This window comes from Manis javanica, chromosome 4, assembly GCF_040802235.1.
Source record: "Manis javanica isolate MJ-LG chromosome 4, MJ_LKY, whole genome shotgun sequence".
Classification (NCBI taxonomy): domain Eukaryota; kingdom Metazoa; phylum Chordata; class Mammalia; order Pholidota; family Manidae; genus Manis; species Manis javanica.
The window spans coordinates 138,435,428-138,462,415 of NC_133159.1; the positions used below are offsets into that span (position 1 = coordinate 138,435,428).

Below are 26,988 nucleotides of genomic sequence, written 5' to 3' on the forward strand. Positions count from 1 at the left end.
GGCATCAGTTTCTTCATCTGTAAAATGAAAAAAGTAAGAATACATCATCCCAATCATCTTTTCCACTTAACAAATTAAATTATTCTATAATTAAATTTCTATCACAAATCTATAAAGTGCACATACTTCAGACAGCCTGGCATTTGTAGAAAAAGATAAAAATTATCCTCAACAAAGAGATCAAATAAATTAGTATATTCTTTTTAAGACATGGATAAACTAAAAAATATATGAATTTGTAAAACTCCAGAATACTTTTATTTACCTAAAACAAATAAAGCTTTCAAGATTAATAAATTCTAGGTCTGATAAATTCAATAAGCCATTTGCTTCTTGATATATGATCATTTTTAAAGTACTTACCTATGGATCACGGCATGAGAATGTATGTAGGCTAATCCCTGGAGAGCACCATGTATAATTGCTGCTATTTCCATTTCTTGTAATGGCTTTTCGTGAACTTAAAATAAGAATTCATTTGAAAATGGTAATTCTATAGAACATTTCTATTTAAAAATATATATACACATATCTAATATATGGGGAAATTTTTAAAAACTAACATTTAGCAAGAAGCAACTTTTTGCTTTCCAAGATAATAAAACAAGGCAATTTAACTTTATAACAAGTGTGCAGTTGTGCCTATTTGTTATAGTTCACAGGCAATTATCCTCACAGTTAACAAACAACATTTAACAATTATTTTGTGATTATAAAAACAATGAAACAGAAGCTTTCCCTTTTTATATTCCTACATATCTTCATTCTGAACAGAAGGAACCAATCAAGTTTAATGATAAAGAATGCAGAAAAATGCCTGTTAAATCATAATGAACGAAAACTCACCTGTATGCTAAAACATAATATTTAATGAGGACAGTGCACACCACACTGACACTCTAGAAAAGACAAAGGTTTTCACTCTTCCTGAAAAGTTATAACATTATTAAAAAAATATCTTACTGAACAAATTCTCATTTTATTATACTAATACTTTTCTTTTCTTAATAAATAAAGGAAACTTACCTATCAGCAAATCTGAAACAGATCCTATACAGTATTCCATTACAAGCTACATGGGAAAAAATGATAAAGACATTAAAATACACTATTAAAACTAAAAGATTCTGTATGAGATAAAACAAATTCAGCAAGGAGATCGAAAAGATACTTTGAAGTGAAACAAACTCTAGTTATCAATTACCTTTAATTACACATTTTGTGAACTTGTTAAATGCATACATGAAGTTAAGCCAATGCTACATTAATCTTTTATAATGTCAACATAGAACTGCTTGTAGATGTGTGTTTCATATAATTACCAACTAAAGTTATAAAGGAATATACATATTCTATTAATATTAACCTACAGTAGCAATACTGGTATTGTTAGGAAGCAGAAAATGATCCTCTGGTACTATATATACAAAGCTTAGGTTACAGTTTAAATCTTTCCTATAAAGCCAACACAGAGCACCTCTTATGTGCCAGGTATTTTATATATGTTCACTAATTTAATCCTCATAGCCACACTTGGAGGTAGACCCTATTATCATCCTTGCTCTACAGATGGAGAACCTGAAAGACAGAGAGGCAGTCTACCCTGTCAGCCACTGTTTTTAATTTAACCACAGCCTCAAATTTAGGAGAACCATCACCACTAAATTAAACCAAACATTACAAATCTAAATCTAAGTTCAGTATATTAAAATGATAATCAGCTATAGCTTATTAAAAATAAAAGGTCATTCCTGTTCTACGAAAATTTAGCCTTCCTATTAAAAGACATAATTACTATGCCTATACTGTTGTAGGATTACTACGTTATCGTAGTTTAAACAATGGGGCAAAATTAATTTCCATTTTCTGCAATAAAATGTCTCAATTTTCTACCTTTAGTATCATTCAGCCAAAGAATCACAATCAGTTCAGATTTCTTCAAGATTCACCACCGACATTCCACACAAGATCCTTGTGGTTAAATAGTTTACAATACATTTATGTCAAAAATATATGCTGATTTTCATCCTTGAGTGATAGGATTGTTCTCAACAAATGTTTGGTAAAGCATTTGAAGAATGATACCGCTAACATACATCAGAACATTTCCCCATGCACGTAATGATCAGGTGACTCTCTGAAGTAAACTGGCAAAAGTTCTATTATCTCTTACTGCCTAAGAGTTCCAGGAAAAGCTGCTCCTCCTTTCTCAGTGTGAACTAACATTTCAAGGTGTTTGTGCATGGCTTTACACAACTATTTTGAGACATTTTTGAATTAATTATAAACTAAACCTACTAAAATTACAGCAAGGGGAGAGCAGATACCTACCCATGCTGTGTGCTCACTTAAATAGCAGCCTTTGGATTCTATAATGTTGGGATGTTTTAACATTTGTAGAAACCTGACTTCCTTAATAATGTCCTGCCATTTCTGTGGGGAGAAAAAAAAGAATAAAGGAAATAATTAGGAACAGTTGCTTTTCCTTAGAAAGCTATACAAGTAAAAAAGTAATTATTAGATCAAAATGTTAATAAGAACATACAACTTTGTTTCATTTGTAATATTTAAATGTCAAACTAATACATTTTAAATAATTTATGTCCATATAGTTTACAACTCAATTACATAAAATTCATTCCAGGTAGGACATATTTTCATTTGTATAAAATTTATTATCAATGAGTCTTATTAAAATTTTACAACCACACACCAAACCTGTTGAAAACTATATACTATATTTAGTGGTTTTTCTTCAAAAGTTCAACCTCTTCCTTCTTTTGTGCAGCTTTATTGTTGCATAATTTACATACCTTAAAGTTCAGCTGTTGTGTTTTTGGCTTATATTGTCTACCTAATGTTAAGTTTTTTCTGCTGTTTAAACTCAGATCAAGTAATTACCTAAATTCCTTGCACATATTCTAAAATGCTAGTGAACACTTAGGTTATCACAGAGGGAAGTTCACAGAAAAACCAAGCAGCATGAACACATTTTCCTACAGGATTTTACGAAGAGCCTTCCCATTGATGCCTACTAGTAAATGACAGATGAACCTTCAGCAATTAAAGCTACTCTATGACAACTTCAGAAACTTAGGCCATATCCTAACTATAGTTACTTCTAAGAAGCAATCAGGGAACTCTGAAAATACAGGTACTTGGGCCCATACCCGGAGACTCTAGAAGCTTAGTAGATGTGGGATGGGAACTTAGAATCTGTATTTTGTTCTTGTTTCAGCTTTTCCAAGCTTTACCGCTCACTTGTATCCTATTTCTAAAGGTAGGGGAACTAGAATACAGAACTTTAAGAAATGTTTTGTACTAGAATTTAAGATCCTATATCTCCTATGTTATTTCATAAGCCCTCAACAAAATAGAGCAGAAGATATTCACAGTGCAAAATGTGTAAGCTGGAAGATGCTAAGTTTAGAGAGTGTTTTATGGGCTTTACATTTCAAATTTGAATGCTCTGGGAGCAAACTCTCAAAACAAAACAAAACAAAGCTAAAACCTGTATTCTTCAATGTAAAAAACACTTCCAGGAAGGATACAATATTAGATGAGAGAAGATACTGCCCTAGGTGAAACTTTTTGTTCTAGGCATGACTAATTAAACAGACTCCAACAAAAGTTGGCTAGGAAAGCTACTTGTAAAGGTATGCTATGGAATGGCAAATAAAATTACAGTAAACTTGTAAAAAATGGAGTTTTTTGAGGGGTTTTAGAAATTATTAAGAGTTTTTTGAGGTATCAACATAATGGAACAGTGATCAATCACAACAGTGTTCTCATACCCATAAGTGTGATTATCACAAAAAACAAGATTTACCATAAAATAGGGATTCCAGAAATATACAAAAACAAAACCTTCAAAAATTAAAGACTGATCCAGCAATTCTACCTCTGAGCATATACCCTGAGGTATTAAAAGCAGGGACTCAAGGAAATATTTGTGTACCTATGCTCATAGCAGCATTATTCACAATAACCAAGGGAGAAGCAACTAAGTGTCCATTTACAGATGATGGATGGACAAAATGTGGTGTTTTTACACAGACACACACACACAGAGTCACAAACACACACAACAACATGGATGAACTTTGAGTGCACTATATTAAGTGAAACAAGCCAGTCACAAAAGGACAAATAGTGCATGATTTCAATTACATTAGATACCTAAAGGAGTCAAATTCAGAGAGACAGAAAGGAGAAAGGTGATTTCCAGGGGCTGCAGGGAGGAGGCAATGAGGAGTTATTGTTTGATGGGGGTAGAATATCACTTTTGCAAAATGAAAGAGTTCTGCAGATGGATGGTGGTGTTGGTTGCACAGCAATGTGAATGTCCTTAACGCCACTGAACTTACACTTAAAGTGATTAAGATGGTAAATTTGTTTTGTGTACTTTACCACAATTAAAAATAATTAAATTTTTGAAGAATTAAAGAAACAGATAACACTTAGGAAGTAGACATTTTATAAACTTATGCAATTAAGAACTAATCAGAATACTGAAGAACAAAAGTACATGCAATACAGTATCAGTAATTTTATTTTTCAGATTATTACCCACTGCCTTATTTTTCAGACTAGATATATGCTGCCTGATGATTATTTGAAACAGCGATTAGATAATTTCTCTACCATTAAAAGCTTATATCCAGTATACAAATGTACCTTATTCTAGTTTACTTTCTTAGACATGATAATCCCTCTATTATAGAATAAACTGCTAAACAACAATTTAAAAAATTAAACTCGTGTCAGCAGCACATATCTAAAACAATTAAAAGTAAGGGACCCAGTTGGGAGGTTTCTGGAATGTCAGGAATGTTGTTTACGGCTCTAGGTACAATTTAAATGGGCACATTGAGTCTGTGGAAGAAAATGCACTGAGATATACACTTATTATTTGTAGGTTTTTCAACATTTTTAAAGACAATTCCCACCTATCCCCAATTTAAAATGGTATGGCTTTCTTTAACATGCCAATACAAACATATATATTTGACCTACCTTCCTACACCGCATTCCATTATAAGATAATTTCTTGATAGCCACCACTTCATTGGTGCGCACATCTCGTGCCTAAAAAAGACATAAAAGCGTTGTAAAAATTATCAGATTAAATCTGGGAAATCATTTCTTTGAGAGTAAAAGCATTTATGAACTACCATGTCAAAAAAGATACCAAAACTGCTTTTAAAGAACATTGAAAAAATAACTAAATAGATAGCAAAATACATCAAATTATCAAGGAGCTGGTACTTTAGAAATAAAAGTAATGAATGTTTATCTTTGAATGAGCTAGTTGAGAGGAAAAATATAGAAATTTGAATAGAATTGTGAACAAAACAAACAAAATGACTAGTACATACAAGTCTATGCTAGGCCTGTAAACTTCAAAATTTCAATGAAATGGACAGCTCTCTAGGAAAGAACTACTAAAATTGCTCTGGAGAAGAAAATTTGAGTAAAACAGTGGTGGCAGACTGAAAAGAATACTAATCATCTTTAAAATGGCTGTGAGTGGAAAAGTTTCACCAGGGAACTTCCCAGGATAAAAGGGGAGGAAAATGGAAAGCTCTCCCATTGATTTTATGGAGGCAGTCTAAGCCAGCAACTAAACCTCACCAGCAGCACAAAATAGAAACTTAGGGACCAATTTGACTTATAAATTTAGACAAGGGAACTCAAAATAAAAATTTAAAACAAAATATTACAGGGCATTAAAACAATATTTCATTTGGATAAAATATATTACCACAGAAGTGTAAAATTTTGATACAGGAAAACATTTCAGAATTTGACATATTTTTTTACAAATCAAAGGGGAAAATATATACTTATATATATATATAAATGTTCAATAAATGCTGAAAATGCAGAAAAGGCCCAACTCCAAATGTATTCAATGCAGGGAAGACCAAACTCTTAGAAAACCCACACGGGAAAGGTAATTCCTCAACATGATAAATCATGTCTATTGTAAACAACTATTAACTAGAATTAAGACAAGACAGCTAAAATGCTACCACAATTACTATTTACCACTGTTCTGGAGATTTTGATGAATAATAAAAGCATAACAGAAACATGAAAGTTAACTGTTTAGAAACTAAGAACCAAATTCTCATTATGTGTTAAAAAAAAAGATTATATATAAAGAAGGCACAAGAGGATAGCTGCAAAATATTTCAAATGAGTTCACTAAAAAGGGTTAATCATCTCTAGTCATCTGTGGAAGAATTCATCTTCAATTCAGTCTTTAATGAATTACCAAAGATAAAATGTTTTAAATTTAAAATTAGATAATGGTGATAGCTACAAAATTCTATCTTACTAAAAATCTATGCAATGCACACTTAAAATTGGTGAACTTAGAGTATGGAATTTAAATCTCAAAAAAACTGTTAAAAAATTAGACAAGCACACACACACACACACACACACACACACACACACACACACACACACACATATATATATATATATATATATATATATATATATACACATATATTCTTTTAAGTGGGTCCTGGGAACAACTAATGGCATTCCAATTTCAATTACTGGCAGACTGGTTAATGAAAACGTGCACCACTTACCATAATGGGTGAAGTGGATCTATCCGCATAAGATCTTGAATATGAATTTATTTTTCCAAAATGTTCTCTACTCATCTATTTGTGAGCCCCTTGATTTTAGTCAATAGGTCTAACCAGCTATATTCTTTTCTAACAGTTTTAATGAGATACAATTTACATACCACACATTTCACCCATTTGAATGTGTGTAATTCAATAGCTTTTAGTACACTGACAGATACATGGCAATACTGATTGATATGACAGATAAATGCAATTTACTGATAACTACAATTTTAGAATGTTCATTACCTCAAAAAGAAACTCCAAATTGTTTCATTTAAAAATGATTAAAATGGTAAATTTTATATTATGTGTATCTTATCTCAAAATTTTTCCCAATTAAAAAAAAAAGAAACAAAACTCCACACCCTTTAGCTATCACTCTCCTATCCCTTTTCCTCACCCCTTCAGCCCTACGGAACAGCTAACCTACTTTCTGTGTCTCTGGAGATTTGCCCATTCTGTACACTTTGGAACCATATAATATACAGTCTTTTGTGACTGGCTTCTTTCACTTAGTATAATTTTTCCAGACTTGTGACTAGTGAATGTTGAGCATCTTTTCATGTGCTTTTTGGATATTTGTACATCTTTGGAGAAATGTCAATTCAGATCCTTTGCACATTTAAAAATTGGGTTGCCTTTTTATTATTGAGTTGTAAGAGTTCTTTATATATTTTAGACACAAGTCCCTTAGCAGACATATGATTTCAAATAATTTCTCCTATTCTGTTGGTTGTCTTTGCACTGTTTTGTAGCATGGAAGTTTTACATTTTGATCAAATCCAATACCTATGTTTTTCTTTTGTTCATGCTTTTATTGTCAGTTCTGAGAATCCTTTGACAAAACCAAGGTCATGCAGTTTTACCCTAAGAGTTTTATAGTTGTAACTGTTATATTTAGGTCTTTGATACATTTTAATGTTCATATATGGTAAGAGGTAAGGGTCCAATTTCATTGTTTTGCTAAAGAGCTACCTTTCTAATTAGCACAAGATAAAGCTCAAAAGTGGGTATACTAAATGCAGGGTAGTATCCTGGAGTAGATTCCAGAGCAGAAAAGAGCACAAAGACTGGGAAAATCTGAATAAAGTATGTAGTTTAGTTAATAGTATCAGCGTATCAATGTTGATTTCTTAGTTTTGATAAAGGTGCTGTGGTTATGATACTTGTAATCTTTAAAGGATTTGGGTGAAGATTATAGGGTAAAACTTTACTATTATTGCAAAATCTGCAAATCTAGTATTACTTTAAAACAGTACATTAAAGTCATGGTAATTTCTTAAAATCCAAACTCATTAGATTACATTAAAATTAAATCAGATTAAGATGAGATTACTTTTGCCTATCATACACACACACCAAAAAAAAAAAACCCACAGAAAAATATTTAATGTCCACAGTCATGTTTCTCTCTCCCTTCAGGAATACAAATTGTGCTTACTCATCATGTTTTATTCATCTCCTCTAATCTGGAACAATTTGCTCAACCCTTCCTTGTTTTTCATAACACTGGCAGTTGTTGAGACTACATAGCAGTACTTACCTTACTAAATTTGTGTTTGTCTGAAGCTTCTTCAAGATTAGATTCTGGTTATACATCTCTGGCTGAAATACTACATGAGTTATATTGTGTCCTTTTCAGGGTATCATATCTGGACACATACAATGTCTGTTCATCACTGGTTACTAATTTTCATCACCCACTCAAGGTATTTGACTGTTTCTTTGCAATGTATATAGTTATAACACCTGTTTCCTACTTTGTATCTAACAAGCAATCCGTGGAGAGATACTTTTAAACTATATAAATATCCTGCTCATCAAACTTTCCCCCTAGATTTGCAACCACTGAAGATTCTACCCAAAATAATCTTTGCAATGATTGCTGCAATCTTCAAAATGCTGGTTTTTCCCAACTCTACCATTCCCTTCACATGTATCAGTCAGCATTCTATTACAAAGAAAAGCCCTCCCTTTCCAACTATCTATCCATCCTTCATCTATCATGGAAATTAGGAATTCCTATTTTATTCAATGGGTTATAATCAATAGATGTTTATGTTGATGCTCAAATTGTTCCAGATCTGGCCAGTGGGAGCACCTTCAAGCTGGTTCTAGCATCCTCTTGAAAGGGCCCTTTTTTTAAAGCACTTTTTAACCTTCTGGTACAAGATATTCTAGAGCTTATCTTTAATGATCCCTGTCCCCAGAATAGAATGAACCATTACTCCAAGAGCTCTTGATCCATGTAGTGGGGAATTCAAGATCTGAGTGCTAAGTGTGCTTGTTGCTACTGGGATATCAATGCAACTAGAATCTTACAGAAGAGAGAGCTAGGAAATATATATGTCATATAATTAGTTCATATTAATGCCACAAATTCCTATCCAATACCTATCTAGTCCCACATGGTTCTTCCTTACTTTTGCCAATTTCTTATTTCTATCATTCAGTTAGGATCTGACTCCAAATGGCATCAAAATTACTCACTGCTCAATCTTGAAACACACAGTTTCAGAACTGTCACACCCATACCAATATGAAACAAATTTACTGAGAAGAGTTCAAGATTTGTTTGCAGTTTCCTCTTCCCAAGGAGACAGAGGGTATAAAGTTAAAATACTGTGTATGAAAGTTACTCGTATTAGTTTTGGTTTTTACTCCAATGTGGTTATAGCCCAAATACAGTTGGATTCATTGTTCCTGCTTGCCTTTTCATGACTCCCCCCATACATAATAACTTCATTTTAACTTTTAACTATATAGAATATTTATTATCAAAAGAGGTAAAACAAGTTATCATTCTGTCCTCTATGTACTTCTTTCTAGTCCCCACACTATCACCATTCTGTATCTTGAATAGTTGTTGTATGGCATATAACTTGTCTAATTTCATTGAACTATACATTTAATATATCTGTATTTACTGTATATAAATTATACTTAATAAAGTAAGTCAATTAAAAAATACTACTGACACTCATTGAAGGGCTACATGACAGAGATCTTTTCAACAGGGTTCTCTTATTGGGCCCATTTCTAAGAGTCTGTATATTTTTGTCCTTTATTGTTCTATATTTCTCCACATTAGTATTAAGGAGAACAACAGGAGAAGTGTACATTCAGACAAAACTGTAACACAGATAAACGGTTGTTTATGAAATACCTGTTTCTGAGTGCCTCTTCCCTTATTCTGTGTCCAACTCAGAAATCAAACAAATATAGCCTACATCACACACACACATAAAGCATGTGTACACAAAAATATTCTGAAGGATGTTTATCTAAATTTTAACAGCAGCTCTCCTTGGGTAGGAAAATTACAGAGGGAATTTCTAGTACCTTATTTTTACTTCTAATTTACAAATGGGAAATAAATAAAAAGTTCAAATTGTTACAAATTTGGAACACATTTTCTCTGAGAAAATAATATTTCAAACTGTTGTTTTATTCTTAAGGTACCCATTAAAACTAAAAAACTAAACCTGTAATACTACCAAAATATTAAACATCTATACAAAACTTGTTGCTGACGGGAAAAAAAGCAATCTTAATAGGAAGAAATAATGAATGAATAATAATGAAATGTGTGCACGGGACTTTACGTAAGTCAGTGTTTCGCAATATTCGATTCAATAGCAATGTAAGTCATAAAACTGCTAAAGTAGTGTAAACAACATGGAAATTAAAGGAGAATATCTTTCCCATTTTTTCAATAATCTAAGAAGCTCAATAAATAAAATGACCTTTTCATATACACCTAATGCAAGTGACTATAAAATAGACTATTGCCTATATCTCTTTGTATTACTGATTTTTACTCTTCCAGGACTGGATATTAAGTAAACGCTGGTCACTGACATTAAGCCTTAACACTTACAGAGTACACTGCTCCAAAGGTTCCATGGCCAACTTCTCTGAGATCTGTGAAGAGCTTCTCTGGATCTTCTTTGAAGAAGAGTTCTGCAGTTTCAGGGTCCTTCAGGCTCCCTGTTGGGCTAGTCGACGGCATCCTGCTGGGCAATCAGCTGTCTGATTCTAATGGTACAGCGCTAGCCCAATCCTTGGTTCATCCGTATGAATGAAGCCACTTTGGTATAAACTATTGTAGAGAAATGAGAAGAAAAAAGGAAAAGCAAAGTTGCTAAGAATAATTAATATAACATCATTTTCTGACTACATATATAAAATTATCTTAGACCTGGAATTTCACTGAAAAGAAGTGTTGCCTACTAGTGCAGGAGTCTTAAACCCAGCTCATCATCACAGGCACATATACTGTTTAAAAAAAGATTCCCATTATACATAGTATGTAAGTACATACTATACATACATTTCTAAAACTTAGATAAATCTTTACGTCCTGGAAGGCTTTCTGTATCAGTACTTAAAGATTTATCTAACTCTGATGCAATAAGCTCATCACCAAAGGAGGTAAATATAGTAGGAAGACCATTAAAAACATGCCCAACAACTCAAAATGTACCCATAATATGTTTCTGACAACAGGAAGATTCCCACCTATTAATGACCTTCAAATGCAAGAAAATAAGACAATAGATTTAATTTGGTAAATTAAATCATTAAGATTTCTTTTCCTTTCAGATACCACATGGCAGTGCTTAATCACCTTTAACACAGACATTCCTAAGAAAATTGAAATGCGAGAAAATAATGAATTTAACATAGACAGATAACTCTTTCCTTCATAACCTGATTCACATTAAAATATGGCCTCATCAAATCTGCTTCCTTACATAAGTAGATACACTTCAGAATTCCTGGTGGTTCTGATAGCAGTTCCTTTATATCAGATTACCAAATATTAAAAATGACTGCCATAAATGAGAAGCTTCAGAACCTGGTTCTAGAATGACACTGCTTAGATAGGAATCCTGGCAACAATTATTTACCAACTATGAATTTGGGTAGCCTCCTTTTCCAAATCCATAAAATGAAAGAAACAACCTACCTCCTAGAGTAGCTGTGAGGGTTAAATGAGTTGATAAATGGTAAGTATAGACTAGTACTCAGGAACAACAAGCAGTACATTAAATGTTAGTTATCATGACCTCCTTAAATTTACCAATTAAAATTAAAAACTCCAAAACTGATTTCATTAAACTCATAGGGGAAAATAAAGCTCTAGCCAGTTCTTTCCATGCCCAAAGCATATTTTTTTAATTTTTAAATGTTTAAAATTTTTTTAATTTCAAAAATTTTTTAAACTAAAGAAAAATTTTTAAGCCTGTCTCATTTTTAGTGAAGTCAACTGAACCAATTATAATGCTTGTTATTAAACCTCTAACTACATAAAACACATTTACATATCTTTTGCTCCTCCCTAAATTAATACTACATTGCAGTAAAAACTCAAATCATTAGTTTGTATTCCTTTTCTAACATATTTTCAAAGCTGCCCCATATTCTACACTTTTACCAATCTCTCTGCTCTGGAAGTTAGTTCCCTGGAACAGAGCTTCAATTACAATTCTTCCAAGAATATGTGACCACAGGAAAGTCACTTATCACTTCTAATATGAGGAGACTGAAATAAATTCTATATAAACTCTTACTATTCAATTAATATACCTGTGAAAAACAAAAAGCCTTCTATGTTATGTAAGACCTTATTTAAGAACTTTGAATTATCAAATTATAGTACCTTTATTACAAGCATTATTTTACATAAAAATTTGTAAGTACCTGCACGATTTGCATCTTCTTTTCTATCTGCCTAACAAATTCCCACTCAAAATCTTTCAAAATTTAGATTAAAGGTAATGTTTGTGAAGTTTTCACTCCAGTAGGACGAGCTGGTCACTGTCCCTTCATGCTCCAAAACATCCTTCAGCATTTACTACACCACGAGTACCCCTCTGCTCTAGACAAGTAGGCACGATGTGACTCATTCATCTTTACATTGCCTCTGTACATCCTACACACTCCCTCTTACAGATAATATACAGATATTTGTTGGACTAAATGATTACTTAATTCTTCTTCCTAGAGCCCCTTTAAAAATTTTAAGAAATTTTGCTCAAATTTGAGAAAAATAAAATAGAATGTTTTAAAACTACAACACAAACTCTGATTAGGGAGACGATCCAAACAGCTTTTAGCAAATTTTTTTAATCCACAAAAGACTAACTCATTAAAAAAATTTCTGTGTCAAAAAATTTGAGTCAAACACAAGAACAGAAACATCCACATTAAGGGTTAATATTCCTTAAATATATACACATTATTCAAATCATTCACAAAGTACCTAATCCAACAATATATAAATGGCCAAAGGATATCAATATTCCATAAGCAGGTAATATAAATAATTGGACAGAGAAGTCAAAACCTGAAATATAATGGGTGTGGTCATGAGTTTTCTGATTCCGCTTTCCTCTATCTCCTGGCTTTGACCAAAGAGTTGCCTGAGTAACTATTTTGATAGTGCTGAAGACAAGAAAACCCTTAAAAGGAATCCTGCTCTTCTGTCCCAAAGGGGACCCTGTGATGTTCAGATTGTGAGGAAATATGCCATTTTTCCCCTTTTCTTTTTTCTCTCAGCCACAGACATGCAGTGCCAAAGGAACAGAACAGCCCTGTGAGAAAAACCTCTCTCTCTGGCCAGGAAAGCTAGGAAGCAGGGTCTCTGTCATTCACAAAGGATGAGGGGAACTATCATTATGCTTTTTATCATTTTCTCTCTTCTTTCTGCACTTTAAGCAAAGACAGCCCCAGTTACAGGGGAGCTGTACAATGCAGAAGTCTAAACGCGTCTGTGCCTTTCTAATCAAAGTAACTGGGAAAAGGCCACTGGAAACTGAAGAGTATGGAGGAAATCATGGAGAAGAAAACAAGTGGAAAAGACAACACCATTCTGGGTAGGAAGTAATACAAATAACAACTTGTGTTTGTTGAAAATAGACTCAGAAAGTATAGCAAAGACTATGAGAAAGAGAAGTAATAATGGATGACATGTACTACTGCCTAAGTCCTAGGCTATCACTGAGAGACATAGCACAGGGCAAATGCAAAGAGCTCAGGGAAAGTTTTAAAAATAGAACTAGTATTAGAAGCACCACATACAGAAAGTGAGACAGAATGTGTCATCTAAAACAAACAAATCATGCCCTCACATCAGTAAGGATGGCCAGCATGGAAAAGACTAAGAAAAACAAATGCTGGTGAGGATGCTGAGAAAGGGGCACCCTCCTACACTGCTGGTGGGAGTGTAAGCTAGTTCATCCATTATGGAAAGCAACATGGAGGTTCCTCAAAAAACTAAAAATAGAAATACCATTTGACTTGGGAATCCCACTCCTTGGAATTTACCCAAAGAATAAAAGTTCTCAGATTCAAAAAGACATGTGCACCCCAATGTTTATCGCAGCACTTTTTTACAATACCCAAGATATGGAAGCAACCTAAGTGTCCATCAGTAGATGAATGGATAAAGAAGATGTGGTATATATACAGACTGGAATACTATCTGGCCATAAGAAACAAGTTGTACCATTTACAACAACATGGATAGAGCTGGAGGACATTATGCTCAGTGAAATAAGCCACGTGGAGAAGGCAAATGCCAATTGATTTCCCTCATTTGTGGAGGATAAAAATGAAGCAAAACTGAAGGAACAAAATAGCAGCAAATGCAGAGACTCCAAGAAGAAACTAATGGTTACCAAAGGGGAGGGTGGGTGGGGAGGGAGGGAGAAGGGTATTGAGGGGTATTATGTTTAGTACACATGGTATGGAGGATCACGGGGAGAACAGTGTACCACAGAGAAGGCACATAGTGGATCTGTGGCATCTTGCTGCACTGATGTACAGTGACTGCATTTGGGTATGGGTGAGGACTTGATAATATGGGTAAAAGTAGTAACCACATTGTTTTTTCACGTGAAACCTTCATAAGAGTGTATATCAATCATACCTTACTGAAAATTAAAAGTAAGTAAATAAAACAAATCAATCTTCTTGAGAAGATGCAAACATGACTCAGAAATCACAATATCATATTCAAAATGGCCAGAATAAAATTCAAACTTTACTCCACATGCTGAAACAAACAGCACACACATATACACAACTGGAAAATGTGACAAATTATCAAGGGAAAGAAAGGAGAGATGCCTATTTTGAGATGCCTCACACTGGAATTATCATATAAAGACTTTAAAGCAGCTGTTATAAGCATAGTAGATGTGCTAATGGTTAACACTCTTGAAAAAAACTGGAGAGACACATTCTTAGCAGAAAAATACAAACTATAAAAAAAGATCCACATGGAAAAATTTAGAACTGAAAAATATAATTTAAGAAATTGCATAGGTTCAACCACTGAACAGAGATGATAGAAGAGTCTGTAAACTTGAAGATAACAAAGCAATAGATATTATCTACACTGAAGAAAAGAGAGGAAAATACATTGGAAAAAAAGAATGTATCCTTAGAAACTTGTGGGACAGTATCAATTTGTCTAAATTTCACATTATAGGTGTTATATAAAGGAAAAGAAATTTTAATTATTTTAGAGAAAACAATTCTTACTAAAAGCTGAAAAGATCACAGATTTGACAAAAATATAAATTTAGAGATTCAAGACACTCAACAAGCCCCAAACAGAGCAAATTCAAAGAGTTTAGGTCTAAGAAGGCCTCAACTCAAAATCAGTAACAAACAGGCCTGATAAGGCCTTAACATGTCATAATGCTGAAAACCAAAGATAAACTAAAATTTGAATGATTACAGATTTCTCATGAAACATAAAGGAGGCCACAGAATGTGGAATAATATCTTTAAAGTGAGGAAAGAAAAGAACTGCCAGCCCAGAAGAGAATCCTTCATCTAAGCAAAAGTCTTGTGGAATGAATGCAAAAAAAAAAAAAAAAAAATAGAGAGAGAGAGAGAGACAGAGAGAGAGAGACAGAGAGAGACAGATGATGGAAAGCTATGAGAATCTGACCTCCATTAAGGGAAATGTGAAATATTAAACAAAGGAAAGCTAAAGGCTATCTTATTACCAGAGAAAATATTCAGAGCTTCAGAGCTATGAAAATTACAAGGAGTAAAGAGGGACATTACATAATGTTATGATTCCATTCATCAAATTCTAAATGTACACTCACCTGATGAAAGAGCTTCAAATTATATGAAGGAGAAATTGATACAATTGAAAAGAGAAAAGTCTGTAACTCAAACACCACCACCACAGACCAACACCACCAACCAACAGGACCTAATCACATTCAGGTATGTAACCTGGCCACAACACAATGGGCATTCTTTTCAAGTGTGCATTATGACATTCACTGTGACATCATATTTTGGGCCATAAAACTAATCTTGGAAGGCAGCTATGCTCACCACTATACCACCAATGCTATAAAACTAATCTTAACAAGTGAAAAATTTCAATTAATACAAAACGTTTTCTGATAAGAGGGTAATAAACTTAAAATCAGTAACAAAACAGTTAAAAGCAAAACAATCTCAAGTTTGGAAATTACATACACTTCTAAGTAACCCATGGGTCAATAAAGATATTTCAAGGGAAAAGAGAAAATAACATGAATAGCGTGAAAATAAAAATATAACATCAAATTTACAGGATTCTTACTCAGAAATTAAGGTACTAAATCATAGGAGAAAAAGACTCCAATGAATACTCTAAGCTCCCATCTTAAAAATCTAGAAAGAGAAAAGCAAATAACACCAAAACTAAATACAGAAGGACATACTAAAGACAGAATAGAAATCAATGAAACTAAACAACAAAATCAGTAAAATCAACGCTAGTTTTTTGCAGAGAAATAAAAGTCAGTACAACTGAAAGAACGCTGCCAAAGGGGAGGGGTGTGGGAGGGTGGGTGGGAGGGAGGGAGAAGGAAATTGAGGGGTATTATGTTTAGTACACATGGTTTGGGGGATCACGGGGAGAACAGTGTACCACAGAGAAGGCACATAGTGGATCTGTGGCATCTTGCCACACTGATGGACAGCGACTGCATTGGGGTATGGGTGGGGCCTTGATAATATGGGTAAATGTAGTAACCACATTGTTTCTTCATGTGAAACCTTCATAAGAGTGTATATCAATCATACCTTACTAAAATTAAAAGTAAGTAAATAAATAAAACAAATCAATCTTCTTGAGAAGATGCAAACATGACTCAGAAATCACAATATCATATTCAAAATGGCCAGAATAAAATTCAAACTTTACTCCACATGCTGAAACAAATAACACACACATACACACAACTGGAAAATGTGACAAATTATCAAGGGAAAAAAAGGACAGATGCCTGTTTTGAGATGCCTCACACTGGAATTATCATATAAAGACTTTAAAGCAGCTGTTATAAGCATAGTAGATGCGCTAATGGTTAACACTCTTGAAAAAACTGGAGAAACTTAAGTTCTTAGCAGAAAAATACAAACTATAAAAAAAGATCCACATGGAAAAATTTAGAACTGAAAAATATAATTTAAGAAATTGCATAGGTTCAACCACTGAACAGAGATGATAGAAGAGTCTGTAAACTTGAAGATAACAAAGCAATAGATATTATCTACACTGAAGAAAAGAGAAGAAAATACATTGGAAAAAAGAATACATCCTTAGAAACTTGTGGGACAGTATCAATTTATCTAAATTTCACATTATAGGTGTTATATAAAGGAAAAGAAATTTTAATTATTTTAGAGAAAACAATTCTTACTAAAAGCTGAAAAGATCACAGATTTGACAAAAACATAAATTTAGAGATTCAAGACGCTCAACAAGCCCCAAACAGCAAATTCAGAGAGTTTAGGTCTGAGAAGTCCTCAACTCAAAATCAGTAACAAACAGGCCTGATAAGGCCTAAACATGTCATAATGCTGAAAACCAAAGATAAACTAAAATTTGAATGATTACAGATTTCTCATGAAATATAATGGAGGCCTCAGAATGTGGAATAATATCTTGAAAGTGAGTAAAGAAAAGAACTGCCAGCCCAGAAGAGAATCCTTCATCTAAGCAAAAGTCTTGTGGAATGAATGCAAAAAAAAAAAAAAAGAGAGAGAGAGAGAAAGACACAGATGATGGAAAGCTTAGAGAATCTGACCTCCATTAAGAGAAATGTGAAATATTAAACAAAAGAAAGCTAAAGGCTTTATTAATACCAGACAAAGTATTCAGAGCTTCAGAGCTATGAAAATTACAAGAAGTAAAGAGGGACATTACATAATGTTATGATTCCATTCATCAAATTCTAAATGTACACTCACCTGACAAAAGAGCTTCAAATTACATGAAGGAGAAATTGATACAATTGAAAAGAGAAAAGTCTGTAACTGGAACACCACCACCATAGACCAACACCACCAACCAACAGGACCTGATGACATTCAGGTATGTAACCTGGCCACAACACAATGGGCATTCTTTTCAAGTGTGCATTATGACATTCACTGTGACATCGTATTTTGGGCCATAAAACTAATCTTAACAAGTGAAAAGCAGCCATAGAGAGTAAAAAGGTCACATGCAATGGAAAATCCATCAGGCTATATCATCAGAACTTCTCAGCAGAATCCTTACAGGCCAGAAGGGAGTGGCAGGATACATTTAATGCAATGAAGCGGAAGGACCTTGACCCAAGAATACTGTACCTGGCAAGGTTATAATTTAAATTTGAAGGAGGGATTAAACAGTTTCCAGAAAAGCAAAAGTATCAGTGTTCAGTTTCTGATTTTGATGGTTGCATTGTGGGCGCATAGAAGAATGTACTTACAGGATGTTGGCAACTTATTCTCAAGTGGTTTATTCAGGAAAAAAAATTTTGCACTGCTTTTGCAATTTTTCTGTTGGTTTCTGAGATTTCTGTAAATCTGAATTGTCAAAATTTTAAAAAATAGCCTTAATAGAAAAACTTTCTTTAAGAGACACAAGTCAATATTAGAACTATCTCTTAATTGTTTTGGATTGCTGGAGAATATTGCTTTGTATGAGTTGCTGTTCAAAAACTAAGATTCATTTAGCTGTAGCCACTTGATTCTAAAGAATTAAGTATGCAAAAAGGGAGTCAGAGAGTAAAAGACATTGTATGTGCGCAGTCCAGTTAAGAGCCTTTTCTGCGTGGATGCCCGGCGGAGGCCAGGTGGGCCTGTGAAGCCGGCGGCGCTGAGACCCGTACGACGGTTGCGCGCGGCGCCAGCGTGCGACTGTCAATCAAGGCTGCAGAGGGGCGGGGCGGCCCTTCCGCCTGCGCGTAACCGCGCGTGGCCGCTCGGCGGCGCCCGGGACAGTCGGGAACCGCGCCCGCAGCCGCCGGCCGAGTGGCCGGAGAGGGCAATGGAGCTGGAGCCCGAGGTGTTGCTGCAGGAGGCTCGCGAGAACGTGGAGGCGGCGCAGAGTTACAGGCGGGAGCTGGGCCAGAGGCTGCAGAGGCTGCGGGAGGCGCGGAGGCAGGTTGGAGGGCCGCTCCCGGAGGGGCGCTGTGGGCGCCGGGGAGGGCACGGGGTGCCCAGCGGGTGGACGCGGGCAAGGAGCGCGCCGAGCGGTGAGTGTGAGCTGCGTTCCCTAAACTGTGTAGGGCCGTGATGGGGGTAGGGGTGGAATCCGAGGTTGGGGAGAGTGAGGGACCGCAGCAAAATGAGAGGCGTTACCGAGGGTAGGGATGATGGAGAGTTGGGGGAGGTGGAGATTCTTTGGAAAAACCTGCCGTGGGGATGGAGACTGATTAGAGAGCCTGAGGAAAATGTGGGGCAGTGACTTGGGGAGAGCTGAAGGTGGAGGCAACATGAATATAGAAAGGGAGGGCTGAAGAGAGAGAGAGGTAGGGAGGGGACTGAGAAGCAGTAGCGGTAACAGTAAATGGATGGGATCAATGCCTGAAAGGAGTACTTCATTATCTCATATGATCTTGAATGCCTTAAAAAAATTCTAGATGGTCTGGAATTTAAGGTGAAGCTGTGTTGGAAGAGCAAAAGAAGGAAAATCAAGTACTCCAGGGATGGAATAAACGGTGTAGGGAAACGGAAAAACAGGTTTAAAGAGAGGAGTGCTGAAAGGAGAAGCTAAATATACTTTGAAGTGACAACAGTCATCTGTTCCATGGGGACGAGGTTATCAAAGACATAGGAAGGCCACATGGTTTCTCTACCCCTTGGAACGTATACAGAAAGAGATGTAACTCATTCTCAACGTGTAATAGGACAGATAATCCTCAAGCTACTGTTTACAGGGGTAGCTTAATAAATGCTCTTTGAATGTGTAGGATTCCATCTGAGTGGAATCGCTTGAGCGGGTGGGATATTTCTCCATCACGCTTGATATTAATCTGTATTATCAGCATGGTAACTCCCAGGGTGCAGAGAATCTGAAAATGTGCATCTAGTAGAATAGTGCCATGGTGATAGTGCCTTTGGCTCTCATCATTAAGAACGCTCAACATGCTTCACGTGTTATGTATTTTTAAATCCTTGTAGAGCTGGTGTAGACCAAGCATCATTCACAGTTTAATAGCAAACTCTAGATGTGGTTGTCCTGATTTGGTGAATGCTTTTTAAGGTCTCTTCCAAAACATTCATCTTGATTTCCAGTTCATCTACACGATTACTTCTGCCTTTTTGAAATAGAGTTTCTAAATCTAGGACATTGTTTAAAAGGAGATTAAAGTATTTCTTATTATATGACTAATGTTTCAGCCAGTTAAGATACCTTATATATGAGCATGTCCATTGTTTAACTGCATCAAGCAATTAAAAAGCAGTAGAGTTGATACAAAATGAATAGAGTTAGCACCCAGGAATAGTACTTATTAATTTCTTGTGTAATATGGAATGCATTAAAAAAATTTAATATCCCTATCTGAATGGTTTCGTATTCAATTTCCAAACTTACATTCCTTTATGTTTTCTATGCAATAATTTAAATACAGGACATACTTTCTTATAATTTAGTGTAGCTTAGTAAGGGTTTTTGTTTTGCTTTGTTTTTGAGGCCCATTGTCTTGGGCTTGAGACAGAAAACATGAAGAGAACATCCATCCATCACAGTTAGGTTCCTGATGACACTGCCTTCTGACTAGACTGAATGACAGTGTAGTTCTCTTTTGTGAATTGGAATGTGTTTTGTGCCAGTGCCAGTTAGAGCCGCGTCTCCCCTCAAGGGTAATTCTAGTGGATTGTACACATTTGGCTTTGTAGAATAAGTCCTCTGTCAACTTGGATTTGAAGGAAGGCCGTGTTACAAAAATGTCATCAAAATAAGCAGCTGCTTTTGTTTGGTGGTTAGGATATTTTTAGGGTTTCAGTCATTTTCAGAATAACTACATAATATATGTGGCTTTTTAGTCTAAGATTTTGCATGGAGGATAGATGAGAAAATCCCCTTTGTGTATATTTTTTACACACTGATTTTATTTTCTTTTGGCATATGATTGTTTTATTGATATATAGTTTACATACCATAAAATTCTTGCCTTAAAATGTGTAATTCAGTGGTTTTTAGTATATTCACAAAGTTGTGTAACCATCACCATTATCTAATTTCAGAACATTTTCATAACCCCAAAAAGAAATCCCATACCTATTAGCTGTCACATCCCCGGCCCCTGGCAACCACTAAATTATTTTATATCTCTGTTTGGACTTGCCTGTTCTGGACATTTCATATAAATGGAATTGCCCAATATGTGTCCACCTGTGACTGGTTTCTTTGACTCAGCATATTTTTTTTTTTTGGTATCATTACTCTGCAATTACATTAGGAACATTATGTTTACTAGACTCCCCCCATCACCATCAGCATATTGTTTTTAAGGTCCATCTTTATGGGGGCATATATCAGTACTTCAGTCCTTTTTATGGCTGAATAATATTTGTTGTATGGATTTACCATATTTTATTTATCCAGTTGATAGACATTTGGGTTATTTTCACGTTTTGGCTATTATGAATAATGTTGCTATGAACATTCACATATAAGTCATGTTTTCAATTCTTTAAGTATATACCTAGGAATTGCTGGGCTATACGGTAACTCTTTATTTAACCTTTCCAAGAGCTCTTGGCATACTTTTTATCTTTGCTTTTGTTTCTTACCCTTTACAAATCTCTCGTGAAATTTGTCTCATGCTAAGAAATCATGTCTATGAAAATCTAGGAGGAGGAAGAGTAAAATCTTTTAAGTTATTCCGTCAAAAACAACTGCCAGCATGTAGCAGTTTCTCCTCTTGTGGTTAAGTTTAGGCCCTACCCTCTGTCTTCAGAGAAAAGGAAGTTCTGTGAAGGAATGCAAGGGTAGTCTGTAACACTTACTGTTTGAATAAATTAAAGGCTAGAGAGATGTTTGCTATCTTCTGGAAATCAGATAATGTTTATAGCCAGCCTGGCCTAACTGATGTTGAAATTATTAGGAATGGTTCTCTATAGCTCCCTGAAATCCTTTGTATTAAGATGTAAATGCCGAAGAAATGAACTCCCACTGTCCTTAAATACTCATTTGTTCATTCACTCATTAAATATTGGGTGCTTACTATGGGTCAGAGATACTTATAGGTTCTAGGAATATTTTGGTCAAGAAAACAGACTGTTCCCCTCATGGATTTACTCTTTCTTTTGTGGCTGATCCTTCAAAAACAAAACAAATAGGAAAAACCTAAATTCTTATATATTCATTTTTAGATTTCACTTCCATTGTGTTTTTCATCACTTGTTTATTTCTACAGGATGGGCTTTCCTGCTTGTTGTAAGTAGAGATAGCTGATCTATCATGTAGCATCATGTAGTGATGTCAGGTGACCAGTCACATATGCCTCACAGGGTGACACTATCTTGATGACACTGCCACTCTCTGGGGCCTAGTCCTTAAGCTTTGCAAGTCCAAAAATGCCCTCCCTGTATACTAGCAAAGGGGATTAGCTGGAGGTACTGGAGGTGTTTACAGTGAAAAATATCAATATTCTAGTCTATATATAGTTACAGTTCACTCTAAAATGAATGTGTTAGCCTTCATGTGCCTTTTAGTGTGTCTCAGGGCTTTAACAAAAGCAAGTCTGTTCTTTCAGAGTAAAGGGCCAGACCCTGGCACCTAATTAAGAAATTATATGGTGAGAAACCCTGCCAGTTCTGACCAGTGATGTCCCTTTGATCCCTGCTCCTGCAAGTGTGGTCTATGACCCCAGTGGTGGTATCATGACCTTGTGAAGAATGCAGAAAGGAACCCCACCCAGACATACTGAATCATAATCTGTAGTTTAACAAGACTTCCAGGTGTGATACATATGCACATTAAAAGCTGAGGCACTATGCTGATGGACAGTGACTGTAATGGGGTATGTGGGGGGGACTTGATAATGGGGGGAGTCTAGTGATCATAATGTTCAAGTAATTGTACACTAATGATATCAAAATAAATAAGTAAGTAAATAAATAAATAAATAAGCTGAGGCATACTGCCTCAGAATATATATACCCTTACTGCTTCATCAGCTCTCTACTGATTTCTACAGTTTAACCTCAACAATAGGTGTGCTGTCATAAATAGCAGTGGCTTATCTTCAAATTAAAACATTGTTTGAAATAGCATAGATTTGTTAGATAATTATACAGCGATATACAGGTCACTAATTAACAAAGCCAGTGCTTATCCTAGCATATCTTAACACCTGTAATGTGGCCATTTGTCTTTTATATTTTGTTTTGCATTTCACATAATCTTTTAAAAATTTAACTAGTGATCTTGATATTGCTGATGTACAATACCAGGTTCTCTATAGATCATTATTTCAATAGAGTTTGAAAACACATAGCCTACTAGTTAAAGACTGAGACAGATATAGAACTCAGCAGGAAAAAAAAGTTATTTCAGAAAACCAGGGCAGGAAGTCTTAGTAGCTCAGCAAAGAAAAGAAAGCTATTATTGCTCCTTTTATCTCCCACTTCCCTTTCTGTTACCCATTTTCAAAACAGTTTAAAAATCTGTTTGAAAATAATTTGTTCCTGCAGTAGTACTTAAAATGTCCCTGTTGTAGTGTCCTAAGAGAAGGTTAAATCTAGAGCTGAGAAAAGCTAAGAACAGATGAAATAATTTAAAAATAACTCATAATTCTGCTACTTACAGAATACCAGTTAACATTTTGGTGTATCCTTCTAGACATAGTATTTTGCACTACTGTATATGCAACTTTGTACCTATTTTTTTCTTTTGGTTAGCAGTATATCAAACATTTACTATGGAAATTTTCCCATGTGCAGTCTAATTTTTAATGCAATCGTGAATAGAGTCCATTACATAGGTACGTATGGAGTATTTGTTGGTGGTAGGCTGAAGTGTATGACTCAGGTATGCCAAGATACTGGAATCTGAGCTCTAGAAGCAAAACAAATCAATGAAGAAAAAAAAAAACTTGCACATATATTTGTGGACAAAGGACCACATATTTACATGGGATTTTCAGTCACCTTTTCTCAAGTAACTCTTTTTACAAATTGTCTTTAACTATGACACTGAAAGCTGCTTGTTGAGTCCAAGACTCACATGAAGTATAGGATACAGATGAGAATTAAAACAAGCCTTCTGAATGAATAATGTTAATTAACATCAGTGATGTTAATTAAAAAGTATGTGACTGTCACAGAGGTGACCAGTTTTTCTCTGTGTAGGTTTTTTTTCAATGTAAATTGTCTTGTAAAATTTTATTTATAGAGAATAACTTTTTTACAGATAAAGAAGAGCTATTCTTACTACTATAAGCCTAGTAATCAGTATGGCTAATTTGTGACCTAAAAAGCCAAACAGATGTGGGACAGGCTTTATTATTGAGGAGTATCAATGAATCACTTACATTTGCAGTTATTTTACTTTGTTAGCATTTGTCACTATTTGCCATGAGACCCGGAGAACCTTAACTTTCCTGATCCTCACTTTCCTATCTGTACAATGAGATAAGGAGAGTACCTACTTTACGTGGTCAATGTGAGAATTAAAATGAGAAATGGATTTAAAATGCTTAGTACAATGCCTGGGACATATGAAGCGCTTAATAAACTTAAGTCATGACAATAATACCACTAAATGTTATTGTTATCCAAGGTAACATCCCCTTCTTCTCCAACTGGAACTTACTCTGCAAATGTCTCTTACTCTCTTCCCCAGCAGAATACCCCTTTTGAGCTCCTATGGCAGTTTGTGTCTGTCTCGCTTATATAAGAACTTGATATATTTTTTTATAGGGAGGTCTGCATGCAACTGTCTCCTTTACCAGAGCGACAGTTTTTTGAGGTCAGAACATGCTAGGCCTCAATACATACTGAATGAGTGCCTTTATGAACATTGTGGGTGTAATTTTGTGGACATTCTTTTTAGACTGCCTATGGTCTTGATTATATGCACCCTACTCATTAATGCAAATAACAAAGACTTAAATAATTTGTTTTATTATATGGTTTGGTTATGTGTTGCTGCATAATAAACTATGACAAAGCAGAATGGCTTAAAAAGCAGTCATTTTATTTGTTTACTATTCTGGGGATTGACAAGGGCTCAGTTGGACAGTTCTCTTGATTTTGCTGGCAGTGCACATGTCATTGCAGTCAGATGAAGCTGAGACTGGGATTTTCAAGATAGAGCATTCACTTACTAGTTTGGAGCCTTGAGTGATACCAGGTTTCAGTTGGAATGCTGGCATGGCTGGGCCTTTATGCCAATTTCTCTTCCTCTCGCACCTCGTGCTCTTCTCCACCTTCCACTTGTTCTCTCCAGAAAGATAACCATATTCACATGGTGGCTCAGGCCCCCCTTAAGTGCAAAAGCAGAAGTTGCCAGGTTTTCTTAAGGCTGCAACCTGGAACTGTCCCAGCGTCAGTTACACCCTATAGCTATGCACGTTCCTGCAGTGCTACTCACAGGCCCCGCCTACGTCCTAGGAGGGAGGACTAAACAATGATAAGACTACCAGCAGGTGTAGTTCATGGTTCACTGGGGGCCACTATGTAACAGAGTACCAAATCATAATAACGATTTTCCTTTTGTAAGTTTTCAAATAAGCATTAAAAAAAATGTCGAACTGTTAGAGGGACAAGATGGACATGTAAAGTCCTTGCAAGAATCAGACAATTCAAATTCTCTGCCCCTATCCTAGCTTCATGCTGTCACATGTTCATCTGTATTACCATTTACAGATGCTTTTTTCCTAGGGTTGTGGTAGAATTTAAATGATACCGTGTAATAAGTATCTGGCACATTATAGGTTTTCTAGATAATAGCTGTTGCTGTATTTTTATTGCCATCATCATTTTTTAATGACTAAAATATTGGTGTCAGTGCAAAGAAAAATAGCTAATGCAATACATTTCATATGAACTGAGAAGAAACATTTTGGTTAGCTTCTTCAGTTTCAGTTGACTGTATCTTTCCTTTGTATCTCTGGTCTGTAGATAATATTCCACATAGATTTTAAGACTTTTTAGTAGCTAAACTCTGGAGGAAAGTATATCTGTCCATACTGTCTTGGAAGGCTAGGAAGTATATATTTACTAGGCTTTTACATGGCTTAGTATTGGTGTATCAGCTTGATAATTTTTAGTATTTTGTGACTCATGCTCATGTTAAAACTTTTAAAAATACAGTTGCTTGGGGATTTGATCCAACTGCAGTGGAAATTTTGTAAATACATTTTAATAGTCTGTTGTGATAGAGGTTTTAGTGGAAAATTGGTTCAGAATATTATTAATCAACATAAACAAAGCATATTAAAATTTTCTTTTTGAGGGGCCTTGAGTTGTGTATCATTTATTTTCTTCTTAAATCTATGTTGTTACAAACTACCACAGCTGTTTTGCCCTAAAATAGCTAGGTAGCATTTGGGGCTGGTTCCTTGTCTATCACATGATTCTTCATGCAGGGGAAAGAAAGACATGTTACAGCAGGAAATGTCTTCAGTCAGTACATAATTACAGGTTTACCTGGGAACTCTTTAAAATGGGATGGGTTAAGTATCAGACAACCCAGTAGAGGTGAAAGACCATGGTCCTTGGAGTCAGACAGTTCTGGCACTGTGAAACCTTGGAGAAACTGACTTCTTTGAGCTTCACTTTTTCAACTGTCGGCAGTACAGAGATGTTGTGAAGATTTAATGAGCTAAGAATGAATGTATTGGATCATTGGACCACATCAGATATGAAGAAATGCACTGAGCAGTGAAGTCTGTATTTTTAAAGGTTTCATAAAGCCAAGCAGATGAACTTGATTAGTTACACGATTGGATTAAAGGTAACTGAGGCTTTAAATGATGAACTATTTCAAGGAGAAGAAAATGGTGCTGAGGTAGTATCAAGTTTG

The 26,988-nt window shown here is 35.1% G+C and overlaps 2 protein-coding genes across 2 annotated transcripts in view; one reads left to right on the forward strand and one right to left on the reverse strand.

Annotated features, from left to right (window-relative positions):
• Window positions 1–11,012, reverse strand: part of LOC118969086 (serine/threonine-protein kinase TAO1-like) — a 59,675-nt gene extending 48,663 nt beyond the window's left edge. The window contains 5 exon segments of the mRNA XM_073236208.1: window positions 364–460; window positions 1,027–1,072; window positions 2,332–2,433; window positions 5,017–5,088; window positions 10,534–11,012. Coding sequence (XP_073092309.1) covers window positions 364–460; window positions 1,027–1,072; window positions 2,332–2,433; window positions 5,017–5,088; window positions 10,534–10,665 — 449 coding nt within the window. The 5' untranslated portion in view covers window positions 10,666–11,012.
• A 7,031-nt stretch (window positions 11,013–18,043) lies between these two features.
• Window positions 18,044–26,988, forward strand: part of LOC108389948 (uncharacterized) — a 42,798-nt gene continuing 33,853 nt past the window's right edge. The window contains exons 1-2 of the mRNA XM_073236209.1: window positions 18,044–18,054; window positions 18,759–19,109. Of these exons, the coding sequence (XP_073092310.1) occupies window positions 18,044–18,054; window positions 18,759–19,109 (362 nt within the window). The remainder of the gene's footprint in view (window positions 18,055–18,758; window positions 19,110–26,988) is intronic.